This window comes from Oncorhynchus tshawytscha, linkage group LG13 (assembly GCF_018296145.1).
Source record: "Oncorhynchus tshawytscha isolate Ot180627B linkage group LG13, Otsh_v2.0, whole genome shotgun sequence".
Taxonomy (NCBI): Eukaryota; Metazoa; Chordata; class Actinopteri; order Salmoniformes; family Salmonidae; genus Oncorhynchus; species Oncorhynchus tshawytscha.
The window spans coordinates 39168759-39187254 of NC_056441.1; the positions used below are offsets into that span (position 1 = coordinate 39168759).

At 43.0% G+C, this 18496-nt stretch overlaps 1 protein-coding gene across 2 annotated transcripts in view; it reads right to left on the reverse strand.

Annotated features, from left to right (window-relative positions):
- Positions 1-2184: 2184 nt before the first annotated feature.
- LOC112264899 (choline transporter-like protein 4) overlaps positions 2185-18496 on the reverse strand; it is a 49638-nt gene continuing 33326 nt past the window's right edge. For both annotated transcript variants that reach the window (XM_042295725.1, XM_024441807.2), the window contains 15 exons: positions 15986-16106; positions 9721-9804; positions 8835-8947; positions 7477-7599; positions 7233-7332; positions 6986-7078; positions 6746-6848; positions 6305-6567; positions 5363-5457; positions 5163-5266; positions 4951-5024; positions 4723-4793; positions 4504-4598; positions 4335-4419; positions 2185-4195 (listed from right to left, as the gene is read on the reverse strand). In XM_042295725.1, the coding sequence (XP_042151659.1) occupies positions 4077-4195; positions 4335-4419; positions 4504-4598; positions 4723-4793; positions 4951-5024; positions 5163-5266; positions 5363-5457; positions 6305-6567; positions 6746-6848; positions 6986-7078; positions 7233-7332; positions 7477-7599; positions 8835-8947; positions 9721-9804; positions 15986-16106 (1643 nt within the window). In that variant the 3' untranslated portion in view covers positions 2185-4076. The remainder of the gene's footprint in view (positions 4196-4334; positions 4420-4503; positions 4599-4722; positions 4794-4950; positions 5025-5162; positions 5267-5362; positions 5458-6304; positions 6568-6745; positions 6849-6985; positions 7079-7232; positions 7333-7476; positions 7600-8834; positions 8948-9720; positions 9805-15985; positions 16107-18496) is intronic.

Here is an 18496-nt window from a genome sequence, read left to right on the forward strand (position 1 = left end):
GATCCTCTCAAGATCCAGGTTGGATGGGGCCATCGCTGCACAGCTATTTTCTGGTCTCCAGAATTGCTCAATCAGGCTCAAGTCAGGGCTCTGGCTGGGCCACTCAAGGACATTCAGAGACTTGTCCCAAAGCCAGTCCTGCATTGTCTTGGCTTTGTGCTTAGGGTTGTTGTCCTGTTGTAAAGGTGATCCTTTGCCCCACTCTGAGGTCCTGAGCGCTCTGGAGCAGGTTTTCATCAAGGATCTCTGTACTTTGCTCTGTTCATCTTTCCCTCGATCCTGACTAGTATCTCAGTCCCTGATGCTGAAAAATATTACCACAGCATGATGCTGCCACCACCATGCTTCAACGTAGGGATGGTGCAAGGTTTCCTCCAGACATGTCGCTTGGCATTCAGGCCAAAGAGTTCAATCTTGGTTTCATCAGACCAGAGAATCTTGTTTCTCATGGTCGGTCTGAGGTGCCTTTTTGGCAAACTCCAACCGGGCTGTCTTGTGCCTTTTTCTGAGGAGTGGCTTCCATCTGGCCACTCTACCATAAAGGCCTGATTGGTTGAGTGCTGCAGGGATGGGAGACCCTTCCAGAAGGACAACCATCTGCACAGAGGAACTCGGGAGCTCTGTCGGTGACCACCGGGTTCTTGGTCTCCTCCCTGACCAAGGCCCTTCTCGCCCGATTGCTTAGTTTGGCTGGGCGACAAGCTCTAGGAAGAGTCTTGGTGGTTCCAAACTTCTTCCATTTAAGAATGATGAAGGCCACTGTGTTCTTGAGGACCTTCAATGCTGCAGACATGTTTTTGTACCCTTCACCAGATCTGTGCCTCAACACAATCCTGTTTCGGCGCTCCACGGACAGTTCCTTCAACCTCCTGACTTTGTTTTTGCTCTGACATGTACTGTCAACTGTGGGACCTTTTTATATAGACAGATGTGTGCCTTTCCAATCATGTCCAATCAATTGAATTTACCACAGGTGGCCTCCAATCAAGTTGTAGAAACAAAGGATGAGCAATGATTTGAATACGTTTTATTGAATACAGTTGCCAAAATTTCTAAACCTGTTTTTGCTTTGTCATGGGTTATTGTGTGTAGATGAGGAAAATGTCATTTTTATCAATTTTAGAATAAGGCTGTAACAATGTGGAAAAGGGGAAGGGGTCTGAATATTTTCCAAATGCACTGTATAGTGGATATAATCATATGATTTAAGAGTTCTTTATCATATAGGTTAAGACTAAAACTATTGTAAAGAGTCATGAGGATAGTGTATGGGAAGGCTGGAGTGGGCAGTATTGTATTGTGTACAGTTGTGCTTTGTGGAGAATTGGCCACATATGAGCAAATAGTTTAACATTTAAATCTACAAAGCAAAATGAGCTGAACACACAGGATCATTCAATCTGGATTAAATGTTCTGAAAAACTGGCCCTGGGGGTTTTGTTGCTGGGCACAGTGCTGCACAGGAAAAGATGACAGCAGGGTCACGTTCATTAAAAAAACATTTTGCAACGTGTTTTTTGGACAAATTCAGACTGTTTCCGCTTTGTGCCTACTGAACACGGCCCAGGTGCAGAAGTCAATACAGTGTTTGCCAGAGCCTTTGTCATTATCTGCAGCCAAGAAAATAACATGCGGTGAGAAACATGAACTGTTCCCAATGTGACATGGACTATTATCATATTTCTATTGCAATGAGTGTTTCTCTTGATTGTGTTTGTATCGGTCTGTGTATACATTTGTATATATGAATATTGTAAATGCTGTTTTTTCCTTTTTCTGAACGACCAGCCATGGGATTGAGACAAATGTGAGAGACCTCGGGTTTAACCAGGCAACCTGACATGTGGCGGAGTCCCCCTCTTCCACTAGTGAAAGACAAGTTACTCTTTTGTACAACGCTCACTGAATGGTACAATCTATTGCATATGATGCACATATGAGCCAACCAGAGGTGAGTGAGCAGTGTATGAAAAGGAAACTAACTTCCATTTCACCCTACCCATTTAATTATGATAAACTCCTGTGAAGTATATGAAATGGGCTCAAGATCAAGTGTCCAAGAACTCTGTAGCACCTTACTAAACAACACCAGCCATGCAAGGGGTTGAGGAAAGGAAGGGCACAAAAGGGTTCAGGGGGTACAGGTTGTCATTTCTTGCATAATCACTGTCTGATCAAGCTAAGCATTTGTATTAGGAGTTTATTTTTGACCAAAAAAAAATGAAATTACATTTGTATTGAGTCTTGTGCAAGACACCAGTGAGACATTGTGCAAAACCAAATGGTCACAGCAGGAAAACAATTTCCAAAGCTCTGTCTGAATAAATAGTTGTTTAATACATTTAATGTGGCCGGTGTTGTCTGTTTATGAAATGTCCAAATATGCTGAATTGTTAAAGGCAATGTGTGAGGCAGAGATGGGATTCATTCAACCACAAAGAACACTAGATCCATGTCAAGAATAAAATAATTACTCAGCTTCATTGTAACCTAAATTATCTGGATCAGGTGTAGCCCATCTAGTAATATGATTGCAGTCGAGATGATCATATGGTTGCACAGGTTGTTTACCCCCAAACTGTTCTAGTAGCATTACAGCAATGTAATGCTACTAGAATTTGGCTCAACAGTAGAGGCACTTGCTCTTATACTGGACTGTTGAATGATCACGTGATTAGTCTCTCCTTTAGTAGATCACATGATTGCTGACTCCCACATGCATTCCCTCTCTGGGTCTCAGGAGACAAGAGGTTGAGGAATGTAGTGAGATTATGACATATTGGGTAGTACAGTATGTGAGGTAAATGAACATTGATACTTGACAACTGAAAGTACTCGTTGTGTTGAGTGCATGCAGCCAAATGGATGGATGTGCTCACTCGACTGAATTTGATTTGTTCCAGGGTCCATACTTAATAACAATAGAAATAGGGGACCAGACTGGTCTCAGACTAGACGTAATATAGTAAACTTACATCCGGGACACTTAAATTAGTATGATATTACATTTGTTATGGTTACATAAGACAGAAGGTTACTTAAGGCAAAAATAGGGTGGGTGGGCGTATAACGTGAACGTCTAGCAAACCAAAGGTTGCGTGTTTCGAATCCCATCACGGACAAGTAACATTTTAGCTAATTAGCATGTTAGCTAACCCTTTAACCTAACCTTATCCACTAGAGATAGCTGACGTTAGCATTAGCCACCTAAACATTAGCACCAACAAATTGGAATTCGTAACATATTGTACATTTTGCAACATATACTAATTGGATGTAAGCGAGACACAAATAAACACATACCATTCACTAAATGGAGTGTCTCGGATTTACGTACAGAATAATAGGAAATGCTCAGATCACGTTGAGACACCTCATACCTGACTTGCTATTAGTTCTGCTAAAGAGAGCTGTGTCTTCAGCTCCCATGTACAAGGGGCTGCAGCCTGCAAGTGTCTCAAGAGTTTCAGAACATTTCAGAAGGTCACATGCACCACTGATTCAAGCTGATGTGTGAAATAAACCATATTCCTGTAGAGCAAGGCAATATACAGGAGTGATGTCAGCATGGGGGAAAAAATTGTAATAGTTAGATAAAAAATTTAAAATATTACATATCAAAAGAAAAAAAAGAGACCTTAAACTGAAACAATATACTGAGGATCATTAAAAAAAAGTATTTAAAACAGTTATGGCGGCGATTTCTGTATCTAATAAATCATTTGCTCACTTGAGAAAAAGGTATATTTAAAAAAAACAAATAAGCACTGGGAGAGAATAAACATTTGGTTTTGGTTAGAGTAATAAAAAGCTCTAGTTTTGGTCAATTAAAATTGTTAGCAGTAGCTGGAATTTAAGAAAATATCTAATCACACTTATAAGCGTGGACACATGTTATCTCAAGTTGAAAGTGCAAAAAAGTGATCCATTATGGGTCAACTTTGACATGTCAGAAGGGGGGAAACAGAAGGAGAGAAGGCTGAAAGATCTGAAAGGAAAAACATGTGTCATTTATAGGATGTTTCTAGGATATTGAAAGTAACTGTGGTTCTAATTCGTCTAAAGGCACTACTTCATCAATCCTTTCCTTTGCCATTTTTAGGTCCCCTGTTCTTTTTATTGAGGATTTTCATCAGGTTCTTGGACATGTAATATGGCTTCTGCATCGTTCCATCATGTCGCTCCAAGTCCTCCACTGTGAGAAAGGGAGAGAAAATCAACAGGCATGTTGGGGGAAAAAATGTTGTGCAATGAAGCAAGATATGTAACAATGTAATGCATGAGTGTTCAGTATTTGATACAGTAATATTTGTTGCTGGAGGTGCTCTACTCACAGAAGCAGAGGAAAAGTGTGTCCACACACATGCTGTACACACTGAAGAATCCATGAGCAATGAGGTATGCTCCCACCACAACCACCTGTTACCACAAAGACATACACACCACTGTCAACTTCTTTCCCTAACACACATTTAATTACCTGTATATATGACTGTCACTTACAATAATGGGCATCCAGTAATAGTTGAGCATTTCAGTACGGAAATTGCTGCCTGGTAGTCTTATTCTGCCAGAGAAGAAAAAGAAGGCCAGGACACCTGAGAAGAGAAGAGGAGGATTGGTTATTCAATCACACTTCTGGACTGTAAAATGCACCAAAGGAGCTCCCATTCATTCAGAACTACCACCAATGATAACACAATAATTATGTTGTCCTCTTACCTACTCCTCCCACCACTAGCATCTTCCCAAAGAACAGCAGCAGGTCCGTCACTTTATCTAGCACCACCACCCTGAGGAGATGCACAGTCAGGAAAACACGTCCCCACCACTCAGGTTTGGTTCCACAGCAGTCAATCAAATCCATGCAAAATGTTCTTATGTAAGAGGGAAAAAAACATGTCTACACCTTCCCACAGGCATACCAACCATTACTAGAGCATACTGTACCTGACAATGTTCCTCATTAGAAGCATGAATGCGTTTTTAGCGGAGACACAGAAGTTTTTTCCATATACGGCAATCTGTGGGGAAAAAAAGAGGAGTGTGTATTAGACACATAGCCTACCAGAAATATTCTACACTGGGGAACTGAGGGAGCAAGATTGACTGACAGGGACTTGGAGTTAACAGGTATTAGTGATGATGTTGTGGAGACTGACCATGATGTAGGCGTTTCTATTGAGGAACTTTATGAACTTCTCCAAACACCAGAAGCAACACTTCAGACAGCACATGAGGAACCGAGAACAGGGGTTTTGAGCCGCTAGAGAGAAAGAGACACATACATAAGATGTATTATTATCCGATTCAAACATGTAATCACAGTTTAAGGGAAGTCCAAGGCGGCCTCCAGCCTTACCTCTGGTCTTGTGGTCCAGGTACTCCAGGATGATCCGGATTATCTGGATGAGGGTGAGGATCAGAGCACCAAATGCCAGGGAGCCAACATGGTATCTAAGAGACACAAGAAAGAAACAGACATAGGGGGAGAGATTGAGTTAATTGAATGGAAAGCAAAATACAACATTTGATTCTGGCTCAGATTACAGAGTGTACAAAATATAAGGAACACCTGTTCTTTCCATGACAGACTGACCAGGTGAATCCAGGTAAAAGCTATGATCCCTTATTGATGTCACTTGTTAAATCCACTTCAAATCAGTGTAGATGAAGTGGAGGAGACAGGTTAAATAAGCATTTGTAAGCCTTGTAACATGGATTGTGTACGTCCGCCGTTCAGAGTGTGAATGTGGAAGACAAAATATTTAAATGCCTTGGAACGCGGTATGGTAGTAGGTGCCAGGCACATCGGTTTGAGTGTGTCAAAAAGTGGTTAGAGCGTTGGACCAATAAAGGTTGCTGGATCGAATCCCCGAGCTGACAAGGTAAAAATCTGTCGTTCTGCCCCTGAACAAGGCAGTTAACCCATTGTTCCCCAGTAGGCCATCATTGTAAATAACAATTTGTTCTTAACTGACTTGCCTAGTTAAATAAAAAGAACTGCAACGATCAACAGTTTCCCGTGTGTATCAAAAATGGTCCACCACCCAAAAGGACATCCAGCCAACTTGGAGCATTGGAGTTAACATGGGCCAGCATCCCTGTGGAACACTGACAGGTTGTAGAGTCCATGCACTGAGAAAGTGAGGCTGTTCTGAGGGCAAAAGGGGGTGCAACTCAATATTATGAAGGTGTTTCTAATGTTTGTACACTCAGTATATGGTCTGTGGACCCTCTAGTGGCCAGGCAAGGAAAGGCACCACCACACCCCTACTGTTGAAGCATTGGTCTACTCCCTTACCGTATTGTGCGGATGAAGGCCTGGGACAGCGGGAAGGTGGGGATGTCCGAGGGCTTGTTTAAGGACCAGTAGTAGGAGGCGAAGGCCCCGGCCAGGCTGCACTGGCCCATGGCGATGACAAAGTTGACGCACCACAGGAAGGCCACCACGTTGTAGATCTGCAGGTTGAACAGGTTTCTCTGCAGCAGGCCCTCGTTGTTGTACTTGATGAAGATGCAGCGCGCCGATCGGCACCACGAGTAGTCTGTAGAGTTGTAGAATGTCTGAGGGAACGATAAGGGGGAGAGATGAAAGAGGAAGGGATGAGATATGAATGGAGAGATGGAAAGGGGTCAAACTCTTTTTTTTCTCCCTTTTAAAGTAGACACATTTTCTGTGTATTTCTGAGTTGGGCTTTCTGCATGTATCTCTATAGGGTCAAAGTTAATCAGGGACACTTACCTGTGGGTCACAGGTCTCATTGCCGCCGATTTGACCACAGTTATCCTGAGTAGAGTTGAGAGCCACCACTTTGTACACTGGAATACCTGAAGTGGCCAGATACCTAAACAACCTCTGTTAAGTGGGTTACCTATACTGTGGAGTTTGTAGATGTGGAAAACAGATACAAAACAGACCTTTTGTCATAAAACCTTAATAGGCAGTGTAAATACCCACAAATATTTAAATGACAGAGGATACAGAGCAGTGATGCCCCAATAGGCCACACACACCACCAAGAGAACAAAGGTGATGAGAGGGTAGAACAGCGTAGACATCATGTGACTGACAGCCCTGTGAAAGAGAACGACATAGTTACAGGACGTGTGCTGAAAAGTTAGGTTGTATCGCAATATTGGTAGAATATTTGTCACAATACATGGTTGTGTGTGTGTGTAAGTATGGGCCAGTATGTGTAATCCTGGCTCATATATCTAACATGACTCACTTGCTGGACTCCTGGATGAGAGCGATGGCGATTAGGATTCTGGTCCGCAGAAAGATCAAGGTCAGGAGAAGAATGCCTTCTACCACAGACAGGATTATCACTGAGCGATAAAGAGAGAGATAAAGATGTAGGGTGGAAGTAGATAGGTCAACAATGGTCAAAGTTGTCATCAGAAATGAATGTCTGTCAGTCTGTGTACAGAAGAAAACAGACATAAAATGAGCATGTGTAATATCAGACTCACAGAAGGCCAGCCAGGTCTCCTTGACCTGAAGGTAGACCTTGAAGTCGGTGGTGAAGCCTATGTCAGTGATGGAGACAGCCGACTTTCTGTAGTTGTCGTACTCCCACCAGCAGTGATATATGCCTACAGATAGTCAGGCAGAGTGCGAGGGAGAAAAGAAAATATGCTTTAACCACCCTGAAAAGTCCATGTTCTTAAACCAATGTGAACTACATACACTATATATACAAAAGTATGATGACACAGCTTCATATTAGTGGATTCAGTTTTTCAGCCCCATTCATTGCTGACAGGTGTATAAAATTGAGCACACAGCCATGCAGTCTCCATAGACAAACATTGGCAATAGAATGGCCTTTCGAGGACCAACAACGGCTCAGCCGCGAAGTGGTAGTCCACACAAGCTCACAGAACGAGACCGCCGCGTGCTGAAGTGCATAGCACGCAAAAATCGTCTGTCCTCGGTTGTAACACTCACTACCGAGTTCCAAACTGCCTCTGGATGAAACATCAGCACAAGAACTGTTTGTCGGGAGATTTATGAAATGGGTTTCCACAGCCGAGTAGCCGCACACAAGCCTAAGATCACCATGTGCAATGCCAAGTGTAGGCTGGAGTGGTGTAAAGCTCGCCGCCATTGGACTCTGGAGTGATAGATCACACTATTCCATCTGGCAGCCAGACGGACGAATCTGGGTTTGGCAGATGCCTGGAGAACGCTACCTGCCCCAATACATAGTGCCAACTGTAAAGTTTAGTGGAGAAGGAATAATAGTCTGGGTCTGTTATTCATGGTTCCGGCTAGGCCCCTTAGTTCCAGTGAAGGGAAATCTTAACGCTAGAGCATTCAATGACATTCTGTTCTTCCAACTTTGTGGCAACAGTTTGGGGAACGTCTTTTCCTATTTCAGCATGACAATGCCCCCGTGCACAAAGCAAGGTCCATACAGAAATGGTTTGTCGAGATCGGTGTGGAAGAACTTGACTGGCCTGCACAGAGCCATGACCTCAACCCTATCGAACACCTTTGGGATGAATCGGAACGCCGACTGCGAGCCAGGCCTAACTGTCCAACATCAGTGCCCGACCTCACTAATGCTGTTGTGGCTGAATGAAAGTAAGTCCCTGCATTAATGTTCCAACTTCTAGTGGAAAGCCTTCCCAGAAGAGGGGAGGCTGTTTTGGCAGCAAAGGGGGGGGGACCAACTCCACATTAATGCCCATGATTTTGGAACGAGATTTTCAAAGAGCAGGTGTTCACATACTTTTGGTCATGTGTGTTTAGACCTACTAGAGAGAGTACACGACATGCATGCTAGTAGACATATTACCACACCTGTTATTATCAATGGACTTACCATAGGCACCTACTGCCAACACTCCAAATATAAGGACCCAGACCATAACAGGGGCAATAAACCGCAACAGAAGGAGGAACAGAAAACTGACCACCATGGCTATGACCAGTGCACTGACGGAGGAGAGGAGAGAGGAACACAGCAGGGTAAGAGAGTGGATTGGAAGAGCGGAGAGAGAATAAAGTTAAGGAGGTGGAGGAGAACAAAAATTCGAAAGAGACATTTCTGGTCATTATTAAAATATAAGGCCGGTGTCACAGATGAAGGATTATTACATAATTGACTTGTAAATATGATTTGTAAATATGTATCAAGCCACCGGATATACATGTCAAAGCCATGTATATAAAGATATGGGTCTGATACAGGTGAAACACATACTTTGACACCTACAGGTTTGTCCAGTTTTATAAGCACTTAAGCATTGGGGCTGTGACGATACCAGTATCGCAATATTTTTTTCTTGGCAAAAATGAAAACACGAAGCAGCCCAAGCTCGTCGGTCCTTTAAAAACCGTCTGTATGTAAAATATTGTTTGCTGTAGCTTGAAAAATATATAAAATCTGACTAGATGACAACATGATGTTTGTTTCCAACATTAGGGCAGTTTCCTAAAGTGAAATCCGCTTCGTGTTTTGTTTCCTTGCAGTAATGCTGGTATCGTCCGAGCCCTAATAAGCATTTCATTTCTTATCAATGTTTGCTGCAGAAAGAAGCTCTCTCATATTTAATAAGTTAAATAAATTAAGTGTAACATGAAAGATAGCGCGACCATGCAAACTTCTCTGGTTTCTCCTGATCTAATACCACAGCACACTGGAAATTGTGCATTGACAAGTAACTGGCAGTAGGGGGTGGTCTGATGAGAGGTGAAAATGAACTCACGCTATGATCCACTGCCATGACGACGCAAAGTCCTCAAAGATTCTCACTCCAATCTCCTTGGCATTGAAGCTGTTTACTATGTCACTACAAGACAGACACACAGGGAAAAGACATGTTAATGCTGGTAATTACTGACAATGTCTTTGAAACAAAACAGCAAAGAGTACTACAGGATAAATTAAGATTAAAGCAGAGACGATTTAGAAATAGAGAAGGAGATAAAAGGAACAAAGAAAGAAATGTGAAGTTTGTTTTGTAACAGTACATTCCTGAATTGGTGGCATTTACAGAGCTCAATAGAAAGAGAGGGTAACAGAAGCTTTCTTTGACTGCTGGTATTCAGTAGCAGTAAGTGTATTGATTACTACAGCACATTGAGGGATAATTTGAGAGGTTGTACAACAGCTCACTGACAGTTCCTTGGGTTGTTTGTGTATAAAATACTAACTATTACACCTGTTTATGTGTCAAAGGATGAACATAAAAGTCTAAGCCTAGTTATCTAGTTGTCTTATTCCTAGTTTATTACATTTAAAAAATGACCACTCAGGTCTGGACATACCCGTAATTACAAAGCATAAACAGGTTTAAAATTGTTAACTCATTTATATCTACAAAAACTGTAATATCACATTTACATAAGTATTCAGACCCTTTACTCAGTACTTTGTTGAGTACTTGTCCCGAAGCCACTCCTGCATTGTCTTGGCTGTGTGCTTTGGGTTGTTGGAAGCTGAACCTTCGCCTTCAAGGTCATGAGCGCTCTGGAGCAGGTTTTCATCAAGGATCTCTCTGTACTTTGCTCCGTTCATCTTTACCTCAATCCTGACTAGTCTCCCTGCCACTGAAAAACATCCCTACAGCATGATGTTGCCACCACCATGCTTCACCGTAGGGATGGTGCCAGGTTTCCTCTAGATGTGACGCTTGGCATTCAGGCTAAAAAGTTCAATCTTGGTTACATCAGACAAGAGAATCTTGTTTCTCATGGTCTGAGAGTCTTTAGGTGCCTTTTGGAAAACTCCAAGCGGGCAGTCATGTGCCTTTTACTGAGGAGTGGATTCCGTCTGGCCACTCTACCATAAAGGCCTGATTGGTAGAGTGCTGCAGAGATGGTTGTAAGTCTGGAAGGTTCTCCCATCTCCACAGAGGAACTCTGGAGCTCTTTCAGAGTGACCATCAGGCTCTTGGTCACCTCCCTGACCAAGGCCCTTCTCCCCCGATTGCTCAGTTTGCCAGGGCGACCAGCTTTAGGAAGAGTCCTGGTGGTTCCTAACTTCTCATACTTAAGAATGATCGAGGCAACTGTGTTATTGAGGACCTTCAATGCTGCAGACATGTTTTAGTACCCATCCCCAGATCTTTGCCTCGACACAATCCTGTCTCGGAGTTCTACAGAAAATTCCTTCAACCTCATGGCTTGGTTTTTGCTCTGACATGCACAGTCAACTGTGGAAACTTATATTGACAGTTGTGTGCCTTTCCAAATCGTGTTCAATTAATTTAATTTACCACAGGTGGACTCCAATCAAGTTATAGAAACATGATCAATGGAAATAGGATGCACCTGAGCTAAGTTTCTTCAAGTGCATTGAATAAGGTATCTGTTCTGTATTTTTTTAAATAATTTTGGAAAACATAACAAACTTTTCGCTTTGCCATTATGGGTTATTGTGTGTAGGTTGCTGAGAATGTTTTTTAATCCATTTTCGATTACGGCTGTAACATAACAATATGTGGAAGAAGTAAAATGGTCTGAAGACTTTCTGAAGGCACTGTATATACAGTACCAGTCAAAAGTTTGACACCTACTCAAGGGTTTTTCTTTATTTAGACTATTTTCTACATTGTAGAATAATACTACAGACATCAAAACTATGAAATAACACATTGTATCAAGTAGTAACCAAAAAAAGTGTTAAACAAATCAAAATATATTTAACATGAGATTCTTCAAAGTAGCCATCCTTTGCCTTGACAGCTTTGCACACTCTTGGCATTCTCTCAACCAGCCTCAGTAGTCACCTAGAATGCATTTCAATTAACAGGTGTGCCTTGTTAAAAGTTAATTTGTGGAATTTCTTTCCTTCTTAATGCATTTGAGCCAATCAGTTGTGTTGTGATAAGGTAGGGGTGGTATACAGAAGATGGTCTTCTACCAAATAGGGCTAAGTCCAAATTATGGCAAGAACAGCTCAAATAAGCAAAGAGAAATGACGGTCCACCGTTACCTTAAGACATGAAGGTCAGTCAATCTGGAAAATTGCAAGAACTTTGAACGTTTCTTCAAGTGCAGTCACAACAGCTGGTCCACAAAATCTAAGTCTCTAGATTTTGCTCACCTGAAGTAGAGTATATTATGATAAATTGCAGGCCACACTACTTGCCTAGAGAGTTCTCAGCTATACTTTTCGTGGCTGTTTATTTACCACCACAGACAGATGCCGGCACTAAGACCACACTCAGCCAGATGGATATGGAAATAAGCAAACAGGAAACTACTCACCCAGAGGCAGCGCTCCTTAAGGTCTAGTGGCCAGAGACTAATGCAGGGAAACTTAAATCAGTTCTACCAAATCTCTATCAACATGTTAAATGTGCAACCAGAGGGAAAAGAATTCTATATCACCTGTACTCCACACACAGAGATGCGTACAGAGCTCTTCGTCGCCCTCCATTTGGTAAATCCGACCACAACTCTATCCTCCTGATTCCTGCTTACAATCCCAAATTAAAGCAGGACGCACCAGTGAAGCGGTCTATAAAAAAATGGTCAGATGAAGCAGATGCTAAACTACAGGACTGTTTTGCTATCACAGACTGGAACATGTTCCGTGATTCTTCCGATGACATTGAGGAATACACCACATCAGTCACTGGCTTTATCAATAAGTGCATTGAGGACGTCGTCCCCACAGTGACTGTACGTACATACCCCAACCAGAAGCCATTAATTACAGGCAACATTCGCACTGAGCTAAAGAGTAGAGCTGCCGCTTTCAAGGTGCGGGACTCTAACCCGGAAGCTTACAAGAAATCCCGCTACGCCCTGCGACGAACCATCAAACAGGCAAATCGTCAATACAGGTCTAAGATTGAGTCATACTACACCGGTTCCGACGCTCGTCGGATGTGGCAGGGCTTGCAAACTATTACAGACTACAAAGGGAAGAACAGCCGCGAGCTGCCCAGTGACACGAGCCTACCAGACAAGCTAAATCACTTCTATGCTCGCTTCGAGGCAAGCAAAACTGAGGCATGCATGAGACCATCAGCTGTTCCAGACGACTGTGTGATCACGCTCTCCGTAGCCGACGTGAGTAAGACCTTTAAACAGGTCAACATTCACAAGGCTACGGAGCCAGATGGATTACCAGAACGTGTGCTCCGGGCATGTGCTGACCAACTGGCAGGTGTCTTCACTGACATGTTCAACATGTCCCTGATTGAGTGTGTAATACCAACATGCTTCAAGCAGACCACCATAGTTCCTGTGCCCAAGAACACAAAGGCAACCTGCCTAAATGACTACAGACCCGTGGCACTCACGTCCATAGTCATGAAGTGCTTTGAAAGGCTGGTAATGGCTCACATCAACACCATTATACCAGAAACCCTAGACCCACTCCAATTTGCATACCACCCAAACAGATCTCTATTGCACTCCACACTGCCCTTTCCCACCTGGACAAAATGAACACCTATGTGAGAATGCTATTCATTGACTACAGCTCAGCGTTCAACACCATAGTACCATCAAAGCTCATCACTAAGCTAAGGAACCTGGGACTAAACACCTCCATCTGCAACTGGATCCTGGACTTCCTGACGGGCCACCCCCAGGTGGTGAGGGTAGGTAGCAACACATCTGCCACGCTGATCCTCAACACTGGAGCTCCCCAGGGGTGCGTGCGCAGTCCCCTCCTATACTCCCTGTTCACCCACGACTGCATGTTCAGGCATGACTCCAACACCATCATTAAGTTTGCTGACGACAACAGTGGTAGGCCTGATCACCGACAACGACAAGTCAGCCTATAGGGAGGTGGTCAGAGACCTGGCCGGGTGGTGCCAGAATAACAACCTATCCCTCAATATAACCAAGACTAAGGAGATGATTGCGGACTACAGGAAAAGGCGCACTGAGCACGTCCCCATTCTCATCGACTGGGCTGTAGTGGAGCAGGTTGAGCTTCAAAGTACTTGGTGTCCACATCAACAACAAACTAGATTGGTCCAAACACACCAAGACAGTCGTGAAGAGGGCATGACAAAGCCTATTCCCCCTCAGGAAACTAAAAAGATTTGGCATCACTGCCTGGTACGGCAATTGCTCGGCCTCCGACCGCAAGGCACTTCAGAGGGCAGTGCGTACGGCCCAGTACATCACTGGGGCTAAGCTGCCTGCCATCCAGGACCTCTACACCAGGCGGTGTCAGAGGAAGGCCCTGAAAATTGTCATAGACCCCAGCCATAGACTGTTCTCTCTACTACCGCATGGCAAGCAGTACCGGAGTGCCAAGTCTTGGACAAAAAGGCTTCTCAACAGTTTTTACCCCCAAGCCATAAGACTCCTGAATAGGTAACCAAATGGTTACCCGGACTATTTGCATTGTGTGCCCCCCCAACCCCTCTCTTACGCTGCTGCCACTCTGTTTATCGTATATGCATAGTCACTTTAACTATACATTCATGTACATACTACCTCAATTGGCCCGACCAACCAGTAGTGCTCCCGCACATTGGCTAACCGGGCTATCGGCATTGTGTCCCACCACCCGCCAACCCCTCTTTTTACGTTACTGCTACTCTCTGTTCATCATATATGCATAGTCACTTTAACCATACCCACATGTACATACTACTTACTACATACTACAGACACTAACCAGTGTCTGTATATAGCCTTGCTACTCTTATTTTCAAATTCCTTTTTACTGTTGTTGTATTTCTTTACTTACCTACACACACTTTTTTTCTCCACACTATTGGTTAGAGCCTGTAAGTAAGCATTTCACTGTAAGGTCTACACCGGTTGTATTCGGCGCACGTACCAAATAAACTTTGATTAAAGATTGAAAAACCATCAAGCGCTATGATGAAACTGGCCCTCACGAGGACTGCCACTGGAAAGGAAGACCCAGAGTTACCTCTGCTGCAGAGGATAAGTGCATTTGAGTAAACTGCACCTCAGACTGCAGCCCAAATAAATTATTCACAGAGTTCAAGTAACAGACACATCTCAACATCAACTGTTCAAAGACTGAGGCCTTAATGGTTGAATTGCTGCAAAGAAACCACTACTAAAGGACACCAATAAGAAGAAGAGACTTGCTTGGGACAAGAAACACGAGCAATGGACACTAGACTGGTGGAAATCTGTCCTTAGTCTGGAGTCCAAATTGGAGAAGTTTGGTTCCAACTGCCGTATCTTTGTGAGACACAGAGTAGGTGACCAGATGATCGCCGCATGTGTGGTTCCCACCGTGAAGCATGGAGGTGATGGTGCTTTGCTGGTGACACTGTCTGATTCACTTAGAATTTAAGGCACACTTAACCAGCATGGCTACCACAGCATTCTGCAGCGATACACCATCCCATCTGGTTTGCACTTCGTGGGACTAGCATTTGTTTTTCAACAACACAATGACCCAACACACCACCAAGCTGTGTAAGGACTATTTGACCAAGGAAAGTGATGGAGTGCTGCATCAGATGACCTGGCCTTCACAATCACCCGACCTCAACCCAACTGAGATGATTTGGGATGAGTTGGACCGCAGAGTGAAGGGAAAGCAGCCAACAAGTGCTCAGCATATGTGGGATCTCTTTCAAGACTGTTGGAAAAGCATTCCTCATGAAGCTGGTTGAGATAATGCCAAGAGTGTGCAATGCTGTCATCAAGGCAAAGGGTGGCTACTTTGAAGAATCTCAAATGTTAAATATATTTGATTTGTTTAACACCTTTTTGGTTACTACATGATTCTATATGTGTTATTTCATAGTTGATGTCTTTACTACTATTCTACAATGTAGAAAATAATAAAAAATAAAACCATTGAAAAACCATTGATAGTAGCTTTGTCCAAACTTGACTGGTACTGTAAATATGAATAAAATATATTGCCCTTTAATATTTTCCCCGAACCCTGATTTATATTTGCCATATATTTTGACTGTGCTGTGATGTTTAAAAATTTTAAAAAACAATCTTGAATGGAGTAGGTGTATCTAAACTTTTGACACACACAGAAACACCCCCTACCCTTTTGCGTTCTTGATGCCATTGACTGTATCATTGACGCTTGATGGCAAGCCCCACGTATTGGCAAAGTCATTAGGAATATTTTTCAGAGCGGTAACATCAGGTAGGCATCTTCCCAGCACTAAAAGGAAAACATAAAAGAAAACATAATTCATTTGAAATGTTTATATTTAACGACTTCGATACAGTGCAATTCGGAAAATATTCAGACACGTTGACTTTTTCCACATTCTGTTACAGCCTTATTCTAAAATGGATTAAATAGTCCCCCCCCCCTTCAATCTACACACAATACCCCATAATGAAAAAACAAACAGGTTTTTAGAAATGTTAGCAAATTCATAAAATAATCTAAAACTGAAATATCACATAAGTAATTCAAACGCTTTACTCAGTACTTTGTTAAAGCGCCTTTGGCAGCGATTACAGCCTCGAGTCTTCTTGGGTGTGATGCTACACGCTTGGCACACCTGAATTTGGGGAGTTTCTCCCATTCTTCTCTGCAGATCCTCTCAAGCTCTGTCTGGTCGAATGAGGAGCGTCGGTGCACAGCTATTTTCACGTCTCTCCAGAGTAGAGGTCGACCGATGACTTTTCAACGCCGATACAGATTGGAGGACCAAAAAAGCCGATATCGATTAAATAAGGATATGTATTTGTAATAATGACAATTACAACAATACTGAATTAACACTTACTTTAACTTAATATAATACATCAATAAAATCAATTTAGCCTCAAGTAGATAATGAAACATGTTCAATTTGGTTTAAATAATGCAAAAACAAAGTGTTGGAGAAGAACATAAAAGTGCAATATGTGCTATGTAAGAAAGCTAACGTTTCAGTTCCTTGCTCAGAACATGAAAACATATGAAAGCTGGTGGTTCCTTTTAACATGAGTCTTCAATATTCCCAGGTAAGACGTTTTAGGTTGTAGTTATTATAGGACTATTTCCCTCTATACCATTTGTATTTCATTAACCTTTGACTATTGGATGTTCTTATAGGCTCTTTAGTATTGCCAGTGTAACAGTATAGCTTCCGTACCTCTCCTCGCTCCTCCCTGGGCTCGAACCAGCAACACAACAACAGCAGCCACCACATCGAAGCAGCGTTACCCATGCAGAGCAAGGGAAACAACCACCCCAAGTCTCAGAGCGAGTGAAGTTTGAAAAGCTATTAGTGCGCGCTAACTAGCCAGCCATTTCACTTCGGTCACACCAGCCTCATCTCGGGAGTTGATAGGCTTGAAGTCATATACAGCGCAATGCTTGACGCACAACGAAGAGCTGCTGGCAAAACGCACGAAAGTGGTGTTTGAATTCATGTTTACGCGCCTGCTTTTGCCTACCACCTCTCAGTCAAGATACTTGTATGCTCAGTCAGATTATATGCAACACAGGACATGCTAGATAATATCTAGTAATATCATCAACCATGTGTAGTTAACTAGTGATTGATTAATTGTTTTTCATAAGATAAGTTTAATGCTAGCTAGCAACTTACCTTGGCTTACTGCATTTGCGTAACAGGCAGTCTCCTTGTGGAGTGCAACGAGAGAGAGGCAGGTCGTTATTGCGTTGGACTAGTTAACTGTAAGGTTGCAAGTTTGAATCCCCCGTGCTGACAAGATGAAAAATCTGTCTTTCTGCCCCTGAATGAGGCAGTTAACCCACCGTTCCTAGGCAGTCACTGAAAATAAGAATGTGTTCTTAACTGACTTGCCTAGTTAAATAAAGATTAAATAAAAAGGTGTAAATATAAAATAAATTAATAATAATAATAATAATAATAATAATAATAATAATAATGCAAATCGGCGCCCAAAAATACCGATTTCCGAGTGTTATGAAAACTTGAAATCGGCCCCAATTAAATCGGCCATTCCGATTAATCGGTCAACCTCTACTCCAGAGATGTGATCAGGGTTTAAGTCCGGGCTCTAGCCGGCCACTCAAGGACATTCAGAGACTTGTCCCGATACCACTCCTGCGTGGTCTTGGGTGTGTGCTTAGGGTTGTTGTCCTGTTGGAAGGTGAACCTTCGCCACAGGCTTAGGCCCGAGTACTCTGGAGCAGGTTTTCATCAAGGATCTCTCTGTACTTTGCTCCGTTCATCTTTCCCTCGATCCTGACTAGTCTCCCAGTCCCTGACGCTGAAAACCATCCCCACAGCATGATGCTGCCCCCACCATGCTTCACCATAGGGATGGTTCCAGGTTTCCTCCACAAGTGATGCTTGGCATTCAGGCCAAAGAGTTCAATCTTGGTTTCGTCAGACCAGAGAATCTTGTTTCCTTTAGGTGGCTTTGTCAAATTCCAAGCGGGGCGTCATGTGCCTTTTACTGACTAGTGGATTCCATCTGGCCACTCTACCATAAAGGCCTCATTGGTGGAGGGCTGCAGAGATGGTTGTCCTGCTGGAAGGTTCTTCCATCTCCACAGAGGAACTCTGGAGCTCTTTCTGAGTGACTACTGTCGTGGAAATTTCCTCTATTTACCCATGAGAG